Source organism: Euleptes europaea, chromosome 9 (genome assembly GCF_029931775.1).
Source record: "Euleptes europaea isolate rEulEur1 chromosome 9, rEulEur1.hap1, whole genome shotgun sequence".
In the NCBI taxonomy this organism is placed as follows: Eukaryota; Metazoa; Chordata; class Lepidosauria; order Squamata; family Sphaerodactylidae; genus Euleptes; species Euleptes europaea.
The window spans coordinates 49,433,339-49,453,402 of record NC_079320.1 but is presented as its reverse complement, the minus strand read 5'-3'; the positions used below and the strand labels follow the sequence as shown (position 1 = coordinate 49,453,402).

The following is a 20,064-nucleotide window of genomic DNA, read 5'->3' as shown; positions in this document are numbered from 1 at the left end:
TTGGGCTGAAGGGTTGCATTTTGACTGGAGAAGCCTGGGTCTGTATCTCCACATGACGATGAAGCTCAGCAGGTGACCATAAGCAAATTGGCAGTCAGTGAGAATGAAATGGGGTAACCCCCTCCTGTATATGAATGAATGAATTTATTTGTACAGGGCCATAGTCCATTACAAAACACCTCCCATATATGGCAACCCCATATCCTTGTGGGAAAGTGTGTGGCCAGCATGGTGTATTAGTCAGAGTGCTGGACAAGGATTGGAGAACCCAATTTGAATCCTCGCTCTGCCATGGAAGCATGTTGAGTGACCTTGGCCCAGTCACACACACTCAGAGTTGCTGTGAAGATAAAATGGAACAGAGTAGAATAATGTAAGCTGCTTTGGGCCCCCATGGGGATAAGACATGATATAAATTAGAATACTTGTACTAGAAAACATATTTTAAGATATTGAGGTGTTTGGAACTAAGAGAAAAGCATGTCTTCTCAAAAGACCAAAGATTGCAATGTGCAATACAGGAGATGCTGATTGCATTCCCAATTCTGTGGTTGCAGAGCTCTGGATTCTTTTGGGCGTTACTGAAACATGCTGTTCTTTACTATTTTTTTTCCTGTTGAATGCATTTTGTATTTTCTATTCTTACAGGAATGTGGCAAAGATAAATTATCTGAAATGAACAGATAGGAAAATGAGCTGAACCTAAATAGATTTTTTAAAAAGAAACCTTATGCAAATTGCATTCTTGGCTGTATATCTATTTCTGTGTCATCCTTAAGTAGCAAGAAACAAGGCAGTTATTGATTATTATAGCTCAGACTGTCTGAATCCACATTTCACGGCATCTGCCTTAATTGTGCAATATGTCAAATATGATTTAGAAATATGGCAATTCACAAAAGATGGCATTGTGCCAAACATAGGGATATCCATGCTTACAATCTTCAGGAAGTCACTACAAGAAACTGCAAGAGTGTATGGAAAATGTACTTGGACAGAATCTTCAGCTTTCCATGTCTCAATGTTCTGTTTTCCTCAATGAATCTCTCAACTTGATTTTGTTTTTTAAAAGTCAAAATTATCTCAAATGCAAGGGTCACACAGAAGATCATGGCTGTCTCAGTGAAAGGCTTGGAGACTCTTTGTGAGGTTGTAAAGCTTTCTTTTGGGGTATCTAACAATACAGACCTATACCATCCAGTGTAAGCCCTCTGGTTTTAGACTGAAGTAACTCTGCATAAGATTGCACAGTGAGAGGAAGCGTCAATTCTGCTCTGTGTCTTGTAACACTGTTATTGAAGAAGTCCATATTTGATTTGATTCATCTTCAAAAGACAAGGTACTGCATTATACATTGGGACACTATTACTTTGCAGAGCTTTCCCCAATTCAGAACCTTTGTATTAGCTCAGCTCCAAAAGGGTAAACACAAGAACATGAGAAATCCCCCACATTTATCTGTGAGTGCTATTTTTCACATGCCTTCTGATAATCTTTACAGGGCTAGCCAAAGCTGAAATAAGCTGAGCCATATGTAGCTAGGAAAAATGAGGAAGAGAATGGTGAGGACACTTTGCTTCATTTTCCAAATAAACCTGCAGATAATTTCATGGCTTTCCCAGGATGAAACGGCTTGGGTAGCTGACTGAAGTCAGCCCGCCCCCCCGGAACACCCACTTTGGCACAAGGACTTGCACTGGAGAAATGTTTCTGCTGAGGCTGCACCGGTGTCTGTGCCTTGTGCTGCCGTGTAGCTCTTCAACACCAGCCTAAGTGGCTGTGCGGCAGCATAAGTGCCCATTTGGTTGGTACAGGTGACACTTAAATGTTGGTGCAGAGGTCATGCCACCTCCAAACCCCTTTTCAACCCCACTTCAGGATTACACTGCTAGAGACAGACAGTTCATCTTAATTCCTTCATCTCTTCTTTCTGTCTGCACCCTGTTGTAGGCACCAAAATTGACAAGGAAGTATGAGCCTGAATTCGCCTTGCACTTTTTTAGGGACCACTCTAAGGGGCAAGACCCAGAGGTTGGGAAAGCGGAGGGCGGAGCTGAAGGGGCCTGTTACCTGCTGGTCATGCATTCCTTGTCAATTTTGGTGCCTACAACATCTGGCATATCCCTACCCGATTTGAGATTACTCACATCCCTGGAGGTGTGAGAGCCCATGAAAAGGATGTGAAAACTGTACATGAAACCATCCAAAAGGTAGGCAGCTGCTGCCATATTCAAGTATCTGGCCAACAATGGATGCAAGGCTTCAAGACAGAGAGGCGTGGGGGACCAGCCAAACCCACACCCTGCTGGAGGGCAGGAGTTACTTGACAGTTGAGGCTGAGGGGGCAGAGTTGGGGCCAGCCTTCCTTTTCTCCCCCCTGCTGTGGAGGAGGATCAGCCCCCCACAAAAGGGCTATGCTGAGCCCTGGTTGCGTGGGCAGGAAAGCCTTGGGGGCAGACCAAAGCAGCTATGACAATAGTGCAAAACAATTTTCAGCCTGTTTAAGGTAGGAAGATGCAATAACTTTAATAGTTGCTCTGGGTTAGAAAAATGTAAAGGTGCTGTGTTTTTTCTCATTTCTACATAAACTAAGAACAAAGCTTTTTGCTTTTGGAGAGAGAGTGTAACAGTATAAATGGTATCAATGACCTCAAAATATAGTGGAAATAGTCTCTAGTAGATAGGGTTTTTTGGGGGGGAGGGCATGATTTCCAGTATTATGTTTTAAGAAGCTGCCAATTATTTATGCAAAGTTGTCTATGTGCATAATTGTCTAAGCACATGAAAGCACCTTTTAATTAAAAAAAGTTACCCTAAAACTTTTGCCAGAGAAATTATTCTCAGGTTACAGCAGACTGTGTTTCCTGTGTTCTTTATATAAACATCATATAAAGAAGGAGCTGTTGGTGAACTTTAAGTTCAAAAATATCTTTCCTGTTTTGCTTTTTCAATTATTTCTCAAGATGAAACGCGCTAGCTAAATATCGTTAGCTGAAATGAAATTTTATTTTTGACATTCAGGAAAACAAGCTATCTAGTGGCCTGTAAAATCCATTTTACACCTTGATCTTAAAGTTATGCTTCAAGAGGCTTGCACCCAGAGAGCTACATTAGCATCCTGTGCTAGGCAAATCTGTTCTGCTATGCTTTTCTGTTCATTTCTATTGAATTTCTTTTATATGCAAAACTGTCACAGTAATGATATCATCTGTCTTCAGAACAATACAGTGAGGCAGGTCATTAATATTCCCATTGTACAGATGAGAAGCTGGGGCTTGCCTAAGGCCGCCCAGAAAGTTTGTGGTCAAATAGGAATGAGAACCCGTGTCTCATCACAACTAAATTCAAGATTTTCCTCCATCATAGCACACCACATGAATTGATTATGCATTTACCAAGATATGTGGCTTGTTAAGTGTGTGGGTGCACATGTGAGAGAGGCAGAAGCAGCGTTTAAGTACATAGCCCAGTGTGATGAGATAATGGTGGATCAAGACATATTTCTCACTCAGTCTCACCCAGTACACCTCCTTACTACAACCCCATACACATCACATGGCTTTTGTCCATGCAGATTCCATGATGTCCAGTGTAGCCTTTCTGGAAGTCAAAGGGAACCACCTTCTCCCTTTTTTTTAAAACCAGTGGAATAGCTGATTGGATCCAACCCAACATCTTAATAAGAAATATGCTTTTGTCCTTGTTCTTCCCTTTGTACTGCCTGCCTCTTAGTACTTTGAACTCTCTGGTACTCTGCTGGCATTTTCCTCCCTGCTCTGCAGCACTGCCTGCTGGTATGCCAACATATGAAAACATTGTTTGCTACTTCATACATAGAATACCTCCCACTTCTCGGCTCTCTGGGGTTTTAAAAGTCTGGTTCTTATGGTCCAGCTCATTCTAGTATTGGAGAAAGGACAGCATTGGAATGCTTTAAAAGCCAGAGTATGGTGGGATGCAACTTCAGCAAGAGTAACATTTCACTGCTCGTTGATACACTCTGCTTTTGTCTAAAAAATACTGTTTTCTGTGCAAGTTAGTGGATGAGTTTATCTCTGTTTTCCTGGGAATGTTAGTGGATAGGCTCATGTATGATTCCCCTATAGTGTTTATATATCATTATATACCACCTACTTTCTAGCATAGCCAAATGCCCTCCTCATGCCCCCTGTTTGTGGGAATTAAAATTACCTGTACAACAGGGATGTTTCCTCTTGCTTGAAATTTTTGAAGTCGATGGTGTGGGATTCTCAAATCTCATCCAATTGAATAGTGGTGAGGGGAAAAATTTCCTATTAAGGTCACTAGAAACAAACAAATGTAATAAGGAAAACAAGTGTATTGAGGCAAATAAGGAGAAAAGAACCAGAATTTTTGGACTAGATGAACCAGAACCAAAATTAAGGAATTTTTTATGCATTCTTCTAATTCACAGCCTTGCTACTGCTACACCTCATTTTATGATACTAGTGAATGAAGGATCATGTAGTGAACATTATGTTATTACTGGAGGGCAGCTCGTCTTAGCAAGGGGAAAATCCCCCCTCTCTCCCAACATCCTTCTCTTATAAGCCCATTTTCACTTTCAGAATGGAGTATAACAATTGCTGAATCCTTCCTATAACAGAAGGGGTCGTCTTCCAAAGAAACATTGCTCACTTAGAGGAATGGAATCAATATTTTCAGTGATGGCTGGTTTTGACTGCATTAATTTGCCAATGGTTGCTTAAGTCTACAAATCAAATCCAAGTATTCTGCTATTTACAAATCAATGTTGTATTTTATGCTGGTGCTGATATTTTTAATTGTTTTCTTGTTTAGGCACGGTTCTTGAAAGGATGTTTACATGGTGGTCAGTTGTTTCTTTTGTGGGATGCATTATGCTGGGAGTGCAAGGATGGCCGGTGAAGGAAGGATTCAACTTCAGACCCTACCAGCCTCTCATACGATTGCGTCACAAGGTAGGATTATGTTGCTGCTTTGTTGGCTTTTATAATTTAAGCTTGAATCCCTAGAATTTTAAGTATTACTTTGATGAAGGTACAATTTGGACCCACACATTTTCCCATTGTCTCCATATTTTAAAATAGTGACTTGATTAGTTGGTGATATGGCATGTAAAATGGAAATATTAGAAATAACAAATATAGAGTCTTGCAGGTTAAAAGACCAAGACTAAGGAGGTCATGTCTTAGCTCAAAGATGTTCCAGTATAGTACAAAAAAAAACATTCCCGTAACTGAATTGCATATATTAGGAAAACAAGGACTAGAAAAAAAAAGTCTTTATGAAGTTGTAAAATATCCATGTGGTGTATGAATATACTACATTTCTGGATGAAACACTTCTGAATAGGTCAAACTTAAAACTGTCTGTAGCCCCACTTTTTCAATGAAGGACTGGAGGGTATGAACTGTGTAGCCCCACTAGGGTTGCCAGGTCCCTCTTTGCCACCGGCAGGAGGTTTTTGGGGAGGAGCCTGAGGAGGGCAGGGTTTGGAGAGGGGAGGGACTTCAATGCCATAGAGTCCAATTGCCAAAGTGGCCATTTTCTCTAGGTGAACTGAGCTCTATTGGCTGGAGATCACTTGTAATAGCAGGAAATCGCCAGCTAGTACCTGGAGGTTGGCAACCCTAAGCCCCACCTTTTCAATGAAGGACATGAGGGCCCATCTGCTGATTACCTTTGTCACATGGGGACTCTAGAAATTATTAAATATTCAGGCTGGTGACTAATGTGGAAATTCTCTAGGCTGGGCAGGAAAGTCATGAGATCATCCATACTACATATTACATAGATAATAAACAACACCCATTTAGAAAGGAGTGCCCCCTGATGTACACCTTATCATTATTATATAAATACAATACAGTGTGGAATGTGAAATGGCATAGCAAAGACAAAAAAAATGCAAATTCTACAAGCAGCTATGCAGTTCTCTCTCAATTGAGAAGGAAAATGTTGCTTATTGCTGTCTGACTGAGCCCGAATTCTCTGTGGTTTCAGTCCTTATGGCCTTCCTGGGTCAACTGGAGTTTGTGGAATAGAATGTTTTTATTTCTAATGTGGCCACTTTGGGAAAGCTGCCACATTATGGAAGGGGATGAAAAAGTATCATCTTTTTGTTCTTCGTGTTGTGCTTCTTTGCCTTTCCCCCCACTAGTGCTGTATAAAGTGAGCCTAGAAATGACAAACACTGAATCCTGATTCTGAAAAGACTGAAGGAGACTGAAATGCTGAATGACTTGATTAGCCAAATACAGCCAACTCCTCCTTCTAGTTCCTCTACCCAGAGTGTCTTCTTTCTCTGTCTCCTGCACTATAACATCTCGAATTGATAGCTTGCCATTGGCTAGAGTGCTGCCTAACACCAGGAATGCCTTGGTTATTTTAGGATATATGACTCATAAGAGCTTACTCACACTCAAAATGGTACACATTATAAGAAAGGTATGTTTGGCACTAAATGTATCTGAATCATAGTAGCAAGTGGAGGAGGGAGCCATGTATCTGAAAACAGTGAAGTAAACAGATGCCCAGGGGTCCCAATTACCTTTAACTTTCATTTGCCATGTACTTTGTTTTCAGACATTCACTTCACCTCTACATATTATAGTGTTTGCCATGGAAACCTGCAGTGAACAACTGAGAATTCATATTTCCTACAGTGAATAGAGTTGGCTCTGAGAGTTAAGGCTGCAGAATTTTTAAAAGTGTAGTAGAGCACACAGTTGACAGTACACTCCCCCATCCACTGCACCATTTTTACGGGTCATAATGATTTTAAAAAATCAGCATATCCTAACTCAATAGGCTGAATTTTGACCTATCTTACGTTTCTGATACACCAGGGAATACAGATGAGAAAGCTGGAATGCAATTTTCATATCAGATAGAATCATACAACCTGCAAATATAATGCATAGTTTTTATTTCATTTTAAAACAACTTTTAAAAAGAAGAAACTTCAGATATACCTTATTCCTCTTAAATTAAACATTTATATATGGGTATTAGTTAAAACGCACAGTTAAAACAGTCCAAGCCCAACAGTTACTGGACTTCCTTTAAAGCTCCACCTTCCACGACTTACTGCCTCTCAAGGGGTTATTTTATCATTTTATCATTTTCTTAGACATGAAAAGATACATATCTATTTCTATTAGGAGACACAAAGCATCTAGATTCAAGTCCAGTAAGACCTTAAGGACCAATACGATTTTTGGTGTATAAGCTTTCGAGACTCAATGCTCCCTATGTCAGTTATGAATGCTCTCTTTTTCAGATAACTGATGAAGGGAGCATTGACTCCTGAAAATTTATGCCCCGAAAATCTTGTTGGTCTGTAAGGTGCTACTGGACTTGAATCTAGCTGTTTTACTGCAGGCTAACATTGATACTCTCTGAAACATATACAGCATGAGGATTTAAAGTACTATATAAAGGACTATATGTAATTAGGGACCACATTTTTTAAAAAAGTGGTATGGCCATCATATGCTACCTTCAGATAACTGTAGAAAAAAGCAAGAGTCCAGTAGCACCTTAAAGACTAACAAAATTTCTGGCGGGGTATGAGCTTTTGTGAGTCACAGCTCACTTCCTAAATTTACTCTCTTAGATGTCATATCACTGGAAGCTCCGTTTGCTACTGAAGAGGCTGTTAATTCAATACAAAGTCTTAAAATTAATAAAGCTCCTGATTCTGATTGGTTTATTGCAGAATATAAAACATTCATGAATATGATTGAACATTCTTTAACTATGGTAATTTCTGAAAAAAGTGAACTCACCGAAAATTCCAGCATTACCGAAAGAAGCTAATAGTCATCCCTAAGTCAGGGAATGACCATATGTTTAGGATCCTATTGATGAGTTTATTTGCTTAATAATGACTGGTCTCAATAATTAATAAAAGGTAAAAGAGAGTTATTTCTCTCTGTATAGTTTCTGATCAGAAAGGCTTCCTTAGAAACAGGGGAATGAAATCTTTAATGTTATCCATTAAGCTAGTAATTTGCGGCACCAGCAGTGAATGGGTGGTGGGAGCTGGCCAGAGAACCAAGACAACACTGTGTATGGGTATAACAGGCCTCATCCTTTTATTGGTTAAAGCTGCAAAGATTTGACTTGGCATAGAGAATGCATCCAAGATATCAAGTGACCCGCCTGCCATCCAATTTGTAACCCCCGTCCCTCAGCTCACCAGCTGAGGGAGAAAAACCTGGGATGGCAGCATATGGGAATACCTGGGAGCATACCACTGTGTAATCTCCTTCCACCTGGGGGTGAGGAGTTACCACCAGCCCCCAAGCTGGGCATGCCTCCTTAACTCATGGCCCAAGGCCCCTTAATGGAGCCCCTATTCTGGGCTGATGGGCACGCAGGCCCAATCTTTCCCCCAAAGGATCCATCCCAGTGCCAAAGCCACTGAGCCAGTTGTGACAATAGTAAATCAAAGAAATGAACAGTCACAACAGCAGCAATCAAAACACATCACCACTCAACGAGAATCTTTCAGGATGCAAATCCCCTCCCCCCCAGTAAATCAGGGACCCATTTATTTGGGAGAAAGTAATATTGCTTTTTCTCAATGCCAAAAAGGCTTTTGATAGAGTAGAGCATAAGTATTCATGTGAAGTTCTGGATTATTTTAATCTCAGTAAGAAATTTAAACAATGCCAGTAATATATGCTCACAAAGCCCTGTTCAATTATTGGCACAAACTGAAGAGAGCCCCAGCAACTCATCTCTCAAGCATCTGTTTTGCTATAAGCCTAACAGATCCTTTATGGTCAACTAACTATCACAAAATACAGTTTACTTGATGTTGTTTGTGAGGCTTCCCATGCTGATTATTAATTTGTTATTAAAATGTAACTTTTATCAATGATTGTTATATAGATTTTTATCAGTTCTTGAACCAATAGGAATCTTTGTTAGAATCTCAACTGGAATATCTGTTAATGGCCTTATTTCTGTCTTTCTCATGGTACACATCAATGGTGTTTCCTTTCTCTTCTGTTATTTGCTCCTGCTATTAAACTACTTGCAGTTCTTATTCAGAGTAGTAAAAATACATGGTGTCGGTAGCTAAGTTTCTGTTCTCTGCAATGGAACTGCGGCCAAAATAACATCCTGTGTATAATCTACTCTACTCTAACCCTTAAACTTTAAGACATATTATGATGAATGATATATGCTGAGATTTCATGTTGGTAATTAACTCCGTAATAGTGTTTTTTCTGCTTCTGATTGGCCTGTGGCTGTAATAAAGACTGATTGACTACATGGTGTTAAGTTGTGGAATCAGCAGTCTAAAATCTGTTTATATGCAGATAATATAGCTTTCACATTAGCTACACCAATGGAATATGTTAGAGATTCCATATAAACAAAATAAGATCTTTTGGTATAGTCTCTGGGTGTAAAGTTAATTTGTCAAAATCTGAATGGATGAGTTTCAGTATATCTGTGGTTAGTAAGAGTGAATTGGCAAAAAAAAAAAAAAAACTTCCCCCTGGAAAAATCACCCAATTAAATATCTGGGACTTTGGATTCATTGGGGGTTTAGGATCTGTTACAAAATATAGTCATGATAGATATGCTGCTGGGATATGAATTAGAAGTGACTGCCCTGGAAACAAATCTCAAGGTTGTGTTGAATAGTGTGCTGAAAATGTCAACTCACTGTACACCAGGTATGAAAAAGACAAATTCTGTGCTAGGGATTATCATTAAAGAGAATGGAAACACAACTGCTAGTATAGTTAATGGCCTTGAATAGATCTACGGCACAGCTTCATTTGGAATACTGTGTATTTTTCAGATCATATCTCAAAAAGGCTATTGTAGTACTGAAAAAGGTGCAGGAAATGGCAACCAATTTTTTTTGATACATTAACATTCAAACAGTCTAGGACAGAAATTCTTTGGTACAGTATTAGTAAAAAGACAACTAGCCACAGATTCTGGGAATTTTCATGTTTCACTTCAAACAGCACTGAAGAAATGTATGTGACTACAAGGAAAGACATAAAGCTATGATCAAATCCTGTTAGATTTTTGCATGCTACTCTTGATTCTCTAGTAGTTGAAACACTAAAGGCATTTGTAAGGACGTATCCACTTGGGAGAGTCTTTGAATTGTTGCTGACTGGTTGCAGATCATTTATTAAGACTACTACTCCCACCAGAAATAACTAAAAAGTACTTTTGGCATCCTTCTGAATTTTCTGTTGATGCCACTGAAGATTTGCATGCAGTGTGTGTTTTCCCTCAGTGAACCAGGCATGTACTGTGAGATTTCTAGATTTAAGGGAATGAGGTCAGAATTGCCTCTGATCAGCATATTGAAAAGCCGTTGTGATTTTGTGCCACATGCCATCAAATATGTAAGTCCCTGGATGTAGAGGAATACATATGTTAGAATTACTAGTAATCTTGGTTGTTGTCTCATGAGAGTTTTTTTTTAACTCTGGCAATGAGATTCCTATTAAGAATACCCTTGTTAAACTCCAGTATGGTATTGTCTCTCTGGTTGTTACTGAAGAGGAAGAAAACTTTTCTCTCCAAAATTGACTGGACTGGCAATGTGAGGCTGTAATATAGAATGTTGCACCACAAATGCACTTCTATGAATGGTGTCTCAGAGGCCTCTGCTCCATACAGACTAGATTTTGTTTTGCAAGTATTTGTAAGAAGCTGGCTATTATCATCTGTGTAGTATGAATATTTAGATGGGACAGAGAAGGGGGTGAGGATGAGTTGCTACATATGGTTCTGCTATGTGTGATGTTCAAAATGAACATTTGTACATCACAAATAGTGATATACAAGTGGGGGCCTGTGAAACTAGAGGGGGGGAATCCCATCTCCCCCTCCCTCTAGTTTCTCATCTTCCAGCCTGGTTGCAGCCAGACAGGCCTCCCAGAAGCTTCTGCGCGCCACCATCAAAGTGGAGCTTCCTCCCCCCCTTTCTTTTTCTCTCCTTCTCTTCCTTTCAGCTGGTGGACATGCCAAGGCCCTTGCTTGGAGCCCCCTTTCTCCTTTCCTCTCTCCCTCTCTCTCTCCCTCCCTCTCTTCTTCTCTCTTCCCCTCTCTCTTGGCTGGTAGTTACGCTGAGGCCCCTTCTGGGAACCGCCTCTCTCTCATTCTCAGCAGGAGCCACTGCCACCAAGCTCAGTACAACTCCCAGGCTCTACCGCTGGCGACAGCCTGAGGTGAGTGCGTTCTCTGTGATTGTGCAGAGAACACCTTATTTGGGGGGAACTTAAATCCCCTATTAAAAAGTGTGCCCCCTATCTGTGGATTTAGCAATCCGCAGGCACGGGCACATGTGGGAATTAGATATATAGACGAATAGGATTTCTTCCATTTGTATTGCTCACTAGGGCTGTCGATTCGGTTTGTCCCGAACCGAAAAACAGCCAATTTCCCCCCGATTCGGCGGTTTTTAGTTCAGATGGAACCAAACTCAAAAAAGGCGGGAAAACGGGAAGCCGAATTCGACGAGTTCGGGGTGTTCGGCGAATAAATTCAGCAAATTCGGGGTTCGGCGCAGCAGCATAACTGTCAGTTAGTAAGCAGCATTCTCCCGCGGGCAATCGGTGGCCAAGCAGGGTCTTCTGGCCAATCAGTCGCGATTGAGCACGTGAGCCCAGCTGCTGTGCGGGCGGTCCGGGGAGAGAAAGAGAGAGTATCTGTTTGTGTGAGAGAGAAATCCCCATGGGGGTGTATGTGTGCATATTCGCTCCTTTCCGTGGCTGCAGGGGGCACATTTTTGGGGTTAGAGGTCTCAACCTTTCAGGGTAGCTTGAGGGGACGCTTCTTGCAAGAATCCTCAAGTTTTGTAAAGATTGGGTCAGCGGGTCCCGAGATATGGGCCCCAAAAAGGGGTACCCCCCTTAATGTGCATTTTTATTCCATTTACAGCACACATTCAAGCCATTCCGTGGCTGCAGGGGGCACATTTTTGGGGGTACAGCCCCCAAACTTTCAGCATAGCTTCAGAGGAGCTTTCTTGCAAGAACCCCCAAGTTTTGTAAAGATGGGATCAGGGGGGAGAAATATGGGGTCCCCCCTTTTCCATATTGGGATGAATGGGATCAGGCAATCCTATGCATCTAGAGAGCGGCAAATCCAAGGCAAAACCTCCCATGCTTAAATGGAATCGTATTGGATTACCCACTCCTCCCAGTCCCTCCTGATGGAACAGAAGACATCCACAGTAAGACCCCTTTTGGGGGTTTAATCTATACTTTTTTCCCGTATGTATGTGTGGGGGGGGGAAGCAGAGTCTGTGTGGGGGGCAGTTTCTGGGGGGGGAGCCAAAGGAGGCTTTCGCCTGTTCTGCCGGGGGGTGTGTGACTGCTCACCTCTGCGGGAGTGTGTGTACTGCTTTTAAAGTTTTAAAGTTTAAAGTTGAGTCTGTGCGGCGGCTAGCAAGTCTCTCTCCGCTCGGCACCCAGGCCGCCCCTCCTCCTTGGTGTTTTTCCCTGTTTTTGCCTCTAGCCTGGGGTTGAGTGCAACGGGGTGGCTTGTGTGAGATCCCCTGCGTCTTGGATTTTTTCCCTGTTTGGGGGGTGCACCACGGTGCCGTATTGGTTGGAGAGGTGGGGGGTGGTGCTGGTGAGACTTGCTTGAGTTTGGTGGGGTCGTTTGCATAAGGGGGGAGCGTCCCTCCACCATGAGAAGAAGGAGCAGGGCAGAAAATACAAACTCTGGGTGTTTTTTTTTTTTGCACGGTCTGTTTTGCTGCTCGCTCAAAAATGTTTTTGCAAAATCTGACTCTCACAATACATTTGCTCGTGTGTTGCTTTGCATTGCAATGGTTAGCATGGGAGGTTTTGCCTTGGATTTGCCGTTCTCTAGATGCATAGGATTGCCTGATCCCATTCATCCCAATAGGGAAAAGGGGGGACCCCATATTTCGCCCCGCCTGATCCCATCTTTACAAAACTTGGGGGTTCTTACAAGAAGACTCCTCTGAAGCTATGCTGAAAGTTTGGGGGCTGTATCCTGAAAAATGCGCCCCCTGCAGCCACGGAATGGCTCGAATGTGTGCTGTAACTGGAATAAAAATGCACATTAGGGTGGACCCCTTTTGGGGCCCATATCTCGGGACCCCCTGACCCAATCTTTACAAAACTTGAGGGTTCTTGCAAGAAGCGTCCCCTCAAGCTACTCTGAAAGTTTGAGACCTCTAACCCCCAAAATGCCCCCCCCCAGAGCCGCGGAAAAGCGCCAATGTGCTTTAAGTGGCTTTATTTCTGTTGGCGATTTTTGGGGGGGGCGACCCCTTCTGGGCCCCATATCTCGGGACCCCCTTACCCAAACTTTACAAAACATGGGGGTTCTTGCAATAAGCGTCGTTTCAAGCTACCCTGCAAGTTTGGGACCTCTACCCCCAAAAATGCCCCCTAGAGCCGCGGAAAGGCTCGAATACGTTTTTAATGGCTTTATTCGGCCAAATTTTCCCCCGAACTTGGAACTTGGCGCCAAATTCCACGGATCCAAATCGAGGGAGTCCAGATGTCAGCATTTCCCAAATTAAAACAGCCCAAATTTTGCCGAATCTGAATTTTACTGAATTTTTTTTCAACAGCCCTATTGCTCACATTCAAAACTTATGTGAGGATAACAGTCCCCCAAATTCTTTTCTGACTCAGAAAAATCTGAACCAGAGAAGAATCTTTCCTCCTCTCTTCTACGTAGGAGTGCCAATAAATAGGAACTAAATCAGTCAAATGGAGGTTTTTAAGCAGAGGCTAGATGACCATCTGTCAGCAATGCTGATTCTATGACCTTAGGCAGATCACATGAGGGAGGGCATCATGGCCATCTTCTGGGCATAGAGTATAGGTCACTAGGGGTGTGGAGGGGGGAGGTAGTTGTGAATTTCCTGCACTGTGCAGAGGGTTGGACTAGATGACCCTGGTGGTCCCTTCCAACTATTATCATTCTATGATTCTATGCAGTCCTAAATAAAACTGCCTTCAAATGCCCCTTGGAGATGGACCATGAGGGGGCAAGGTGGGGCTGTTCCATAATTGTGGGGTTGCCACTGAAAAGGTCCTCTCTTATATGGCCACCAGATGAGCTTCTTTGATTGGTGTGACAGGCAAGAGGGCCTCTTCCTGCAGTCTTAATTCCTGGGCAGGAATGTATTGGAGAAGATTGCCCTTTAGATACCCGTTATCCCAAGCCATGTAGGGCCTTAAAAGACAAAACCAACACCTTGGATTGGGCTCAGGAACAGATTGGTAGCCAGTGTAATTGCTGTAGTATGGTGTTCATATGCTCCTGGTAGCTGGTCCTGACCATGCAGTAGTGCTGGGTGACAGGCTAGTCAGCTAAGAGAAGGAAAGGTTCTCTCTTTCAGTCTTCTCTTCCCTCCCCCACTCCCTTGGGTGCCTCAATTGCACACAGCTTGTGAACATTGTTTTACTTTTACTTAGGATTGTGCTCCGCCCCAGACAAGTTAATTGACAAATTTAAAATGCATTGTATAAAGTTTTTTTTTATAAAAAATAAATAAGAAGCACAAATCTAGCTAACTTCAGCATGAAAACAGTAATTTTGTGGTAGATTTCCTGTGCAGACAAACTGGCATTCCTCCTTATCCTTGTATAAGTTACTAATGAGTTATTGTGTAAGTTAATCCTTGTATAAGTTACTAAATATGCCCAACATATTTAGAATTTTCATTTTTTTCCGATTTGGGAGTTGTATTGTAGATGAGGGAGGACATACACTGCTTTGGAATATGACACAACAGCATATTCTGTGCAGTTGTCCTGAGGCAAAATAAAGCACCAACTAGAGAACAGTATTTCGTTAGGATATGTGAAAGATTTTGCTCTCTTGTGAAGAAAGAGAACTAAGCTTTGTGTGGTACTTCAGTTTTAACTTTACCTTAAATATGTGCATTCCTTTGAAAAAATCTTTTGAAAAAACTCAATAAAAATCTTTTCTCTCTGCCAGAGAAACAAACAACTCTCTACAGAAAGGCTGCTTCTCTTTTAACATCTGAACGAAGTCCCAAGAGATAAAATCCCCATTTTCAAGCTAGATGCTTTGCCTACATCCTTCCAAGAGGGAAAAGCCAGATTGTTTTTGTAAGTTTATTTTCATTTATAGACAAGTGTTTCAGGGATTAAAAAGTGGCCTCATGAGGCTCACTGGTTTAATAGCTAAATAAACTTTGCTATCAGGAAAATTAAGAAAAGACAACTTTGAAGGGGGAATAATTTATTTCATAATTTAGCTTTAGTGCCCTGTTTACTTCTTATATGACGGAGTGTGGATTTAAGTGAAACACTAAGGCTCAGGGCTAGGGTTGCCAGGTACCCCCCAGCCACTGGTGGGAGCTTTGTGGAGGTGGGGCTAGGGGTGGAAATCTGTGCATGTGGCATGATGATGTAACTTCTGTGGTTGCCTGGGAAGCGCTGGCATCGTGCAGGATACTCTAGCACTGTCCTCCAAAAAATCTGTGGAAACCATAGAGTTTTGAACAGGATGCTAGAGCATCCCTGTCGTGAAATGATGTCACCGCACACATGGATTGCTTCTTCTCCTTCAGTGGGCCTGCTTCCACCCACCAACCAGCTGAGAGACAATGGGCAGCCTAGTTAATTGGCAGGCGATTACCTGCCATAGCCAGGCAAATCGGAACCCTGCTCAAGACAGATTGTAATGCTTCTTATTCCTTAACCAAAGTTGAGAGATGGAGGAGGAGAAGAGTTGGTTTTTATATGCCGACTTTCTCTACCACTTAAGGGAGAATCAACTTTACCTACTTTTAAAAAGCAAGTCTTTTTATTGATATACTTCTAGTAAAATATGTGTAAATGCAGATTATCAAGTCTTTAACACTTCTATAAAAACTTGTGTCAAAGTACAATGTAGGTATTTACAATGAATGAAGTAAAAGCAAGCAAGTCTTACATACTATTCAGTTTCAAAATCCAACTTCTAAAATATAACAGTCAAATTATTCTGATTCAGTTCAAAGTATCTAATTCATAAAGTCTAGAGTAATGTATTTAAGCCATACATACCAGTCAGCCTTTTCTTGAGAGCCTTTGGAAGGTTCTGATTCTCTGGTCTTACTGTGGCTGTATTTATATTGTTTCAGACTCATTAAGAGTGTTGATTTTACCATCAGGAGGGATATCTTCCTCCCCATTTTCAGATAACATGAGCAGTGCAATAATGTACAGTTGCAGCTGTTCAGATTATTAGCTTCTCCCCATGACCAAATATGGGCTTCCTTTTCTTTCAGTCTATTTTGCTTAAAGTATAAACAATCATTTCTGAGTTCCATGATCATTCCATATACTCAATTTTCATACCATTCTTATCTTCAGTAAAATACGCATTAAATGAGACTATTTAGAAATCTACAATACAATATATAACTATATAAATCATAAAACACAATTATTGCTCACATTGTAACATGTAACCATCTGGTCAGTAGGAAACATAGCCTTCAGCAAGGTTATAGAAAGCAAGAAGCTTACTGCACTTATAGCCTTGAGGTCTTTGAGTAGACCTTCTCAAGGTTTGAGGATAGCAGGACTTTTCTGCTCTTGAGATATGAGCAGCTGACAGCTGGCAGCTGAATCAGGAAGGGTAATTTCAGATACACCTTTCTGGCAGATAGTGAAGAATGACTCTGTTCTTCTCCCTTCGAGGACAAGGCCAGGGTAAGTTAGTTAGCTCTTGAAAGAATTCAGACCTTGAGAGAATTCAGTCTGCCTGTTCTAAGGACATTTGCATTTTGCAAGCTGTTGCCAGGCTTTTCATTACACAAACCTCTGCAGTTTGTGGTTCAGTTTGTATGTTGTGTTCAACATGGAATTAATTCTGCACATGTACACAAAATACCATAATTATGTCAGAGACCATGACAATGTAGGCAAGGGGGAAAGGGAGGAAGCCCTCAAGACAAGCTCAGTCTTTGAACACAACCTTATAGATCTACCTTTTTGTTACCTCAGAGCCTAGGTGTTTGACACATCAATAAGATGCCTTTGCAGGTGCAGAGTGCTTCAAGCAAGGTTGCAAAGGATGATTTAGTCACTGTTTTGGTTTTCCCAGTTTAGGAGTGCAAAAGTAGTGAACCAATAATAGCTTCAATGACTTATTTACTGTCTGAATAGCTTCCGGTTTAGCTGTTGTTCTCCTAATCAATCAAAGTTACTGCTGCTAAAAAATCTATTTAATTTTTATGCAGGTAACGTTATAAACCATGATGGCACATCAGTTAAAATGATTTCTGTAGAATATAGCGGCCTTCATTATCTTGTATACTGCACTATTATTAAACTTTATTGACTAATTGTCTATTTCCTTTGTACTAAAAAACAATCTCATAGAAAGTGAACTTTGTGATAATATTGTGTGCTATACTCTTGACACATTACTATACAGTTTCCCTTTTTAAAAGTTTGGCACATTTTTTCAGTGCTTTATTCAAGATGGAAGTAAGGAAATCAGGAACTGCAAAGAGAATTATGTCAGAAACTTTGCTGATCTTGTTTTATCGGGTTCTGGCTGGTCATATCATGCCAACAAAAGAAGTACCCAAGTACAAAGGCAGACACAGTGAAAGTGGAGAAATATTGAATAAATCTATCTGACACCCACAAAAGAAAAGAGCATATATGGAAGTTCCTTATATAATCATTGCACCACTCCTTATATAATCATTGCACCACTCCTTTGACAGGCAGTGGGTGGAAGATGGGGAGGGGGGATCTTTGGCATCATGCCAACACAATGTCATTTCCAGCATGAAACCAGAAATGACATAATCACATTGGCATGATACTCTAGGATTCACTCAAAGCTTGGACTTTGGGAGTAAATCCTAGCTAGAGTGTTTCCCCAGTGCAATGATGTCATCTCCCATTTTGCAGTGGACGTTATGTTGCACATTGACTTGAAGAACTTGACCCTGCTCCCAAGAGTGTCTTGCCAGGGTACCAGCTATGGCTGGCAAGCCTAAATAGTAAGTTACTAAGGTGAGTTGTGTGGTAGCCTCTACCAGGCTTGGCCAAGTCTCTGAAATTGTATGGAAACAGGCACTGAGCGAGTAGTGTGACATCAAGTTGTAGCCACTATGCACATCTGGGTGAATTATGCAAATTGCATGGTAGCAGTTTACCTGGTAGTTGCTGCTGGCCCTAATGAGTCCTTCTTGTCGGGCAGAAGAGAGTAGATCAGGAGTTGACTGAGAGGCCAAAATAGCTCTAGAAAGGACCCTGTTCCTTCCCCTACTCATGCCATTTATGGACAGAAACCAAAGTTTGAAGGCTACAGTACTGTTATGATTGCCTAGCAACCCTCATAATGGTGACAAATCTCTGAGGGCATCCATTTCTTAAAGGCACAGGCACTCCTTGAAATCTTTTTTTTTTTAACATTTCAGATTTGTCTGCAAACCTTGGCCTTTTCTGTCTCATCTGTTCATGGTTCCAATCTCTGGATGATGCCATATTGAACACATACACATGAAGCTGCCTTATACTGAATCAGACCCTTGGTCCATCAAAGTCAGTATTGTCTACTCAGACTGGCAGCAGCTCTCCAGGATCTTAGGCAGGGGTCTTTCACATCACCTACTCGCCTAGTTCCTTTCATTGGAGATGCTAGGGATCGAACCTGGGACCTTCTGCATGCCAAGCAGAGGCTCTACCACTGAGCCACAGCCCCACCCTGCAAAATATCCCCCCGTTCCCAAGCCTCGCGGCTTCCCCTTTCCCCCGTGACTGAGCTCCGGGCTTGCTGTTTATATAAATAGAGCCGCCAAAAGGCCGAAGCCCCAGATTCCCATCCCCCTCCACAGGCCTTGTGCTATTTAGCCTCTAAATAGAGAATTAGATATATAATTGAGAATTAGATATATAAACAAATGGGGGACTCGAGAGACTTGTGGAAGGGAATCCCATTCTTTACCCCTCACTCAGTGGGCTAGCTATTTGCCAGCTTGCCTGCTCAGCTTCAGTGTTGTAACCACTGTCTCCACCTGCCTGGCTCACACAGAGGCGGGGAGGGTCTGTGGAGGGTCATGTTCCCCCTTCCCACTACCTGGGTCAAGTTGGGGGTGGGGGTGGCAGCAGCTTCTGCTTCTCCCTCTCCAACCTCCCGCCTGCCTGGCTGAAGTGCATTGAGGATGTAACAGCTCCTGTTCCTGCTCCCTCTTCCACTTGCCTCACCATGACTTGGTAGCAAGGTGTTGGTGGTGGACAGTGGTGCCTGAGGTGGCATCCCAGCTACCTCCCTGTGTGCCTGCCCAGCTGGCTCCTCCTCCCCACCCTGCTGGTTCTTCTGTTTTAAGGTAAAGGTAAAGGTCCCTTGTGCAAGCACTGGGTTATTCCTGACCCATGGGGTGATGTCACATCCCGACGTTTACTAGGCAGACTTTGTTTACGGGGTGGTTTGCCAGTTCCTTCCCCAGTCATCTTCCCTTTACCCCCAGCAAGCTGGGTACTCATTTTACCAACCTCAGAAGGATGGAAGGCTGAGTCAACCTTGAGCCGGCTCCCTGAAACCAACTCCCGTCAGGATCAAACTCAGGTAGTGAACAGAGCTTGGACTGCAGTACTGCAGTTTACCACTCTGCGCCAAGGGGCTCTTCTTCTGTTTTGGGAGGATTTAATCCACCTTCCATTATTATTTTTTAGTTTTTAATACTCCTAGGTTTCTAGAAAAATCTCTTCTCTCTCTACATGGCCCTGATGCAAAGATTTAAGTATTTGCTGATGGGGCTATGTTGGGAATTAGATATATTGTTAATTATGTATATGCATGTTTTTGTGCAGTGCATTGCTTTGTGAGTTTTATTGTTCTGACACCTCACCGTATATACAGTAGTCTGCTTAATAAACAGACCATTTAAAGAGGAGCATTAAAACTAAGAATAAAAGCACACCCCTCTTTAGTTGCTTTCATTGGAGATGTCTTCACAAGCTGGGACCAAACTACTGACATCCAATGATGAGACTGGCTGGAACTTGTCCAAGCAAATGAAAAAAAAAAAGGCTGATGGGCTCT

General features: G+C 42.1%; 1 protein-coding gene across 2 annotated transcripts in view; it reads left to right on the top strand.

Moving 5' to 3' along the window:
- Positions 1 to 4,825: 4,825 nt before the first annotated feature.
- The window catches only part of FSTL5 (follistatin like 5), a 383,938-nt gene continuing 368,699 nt past the window's right edge, over positions 4,826 to 20,064 (top strand). For both annotated transcript variants that reach the window (XM_056855358.1, XM_056855357.1), the window contains exon 1: positions 4,826 to 4,961. In XM_056855358.1, coding sequence (XP_056711336.1) covers positions 4,839 to 4,961 — 123 coding nt within the window. In that variant the 5' untranslated portion in view covers positions 4,826 to 4,838. The remainder of the gene's footprint in view (positions 4,962 to 20,064) is intronic.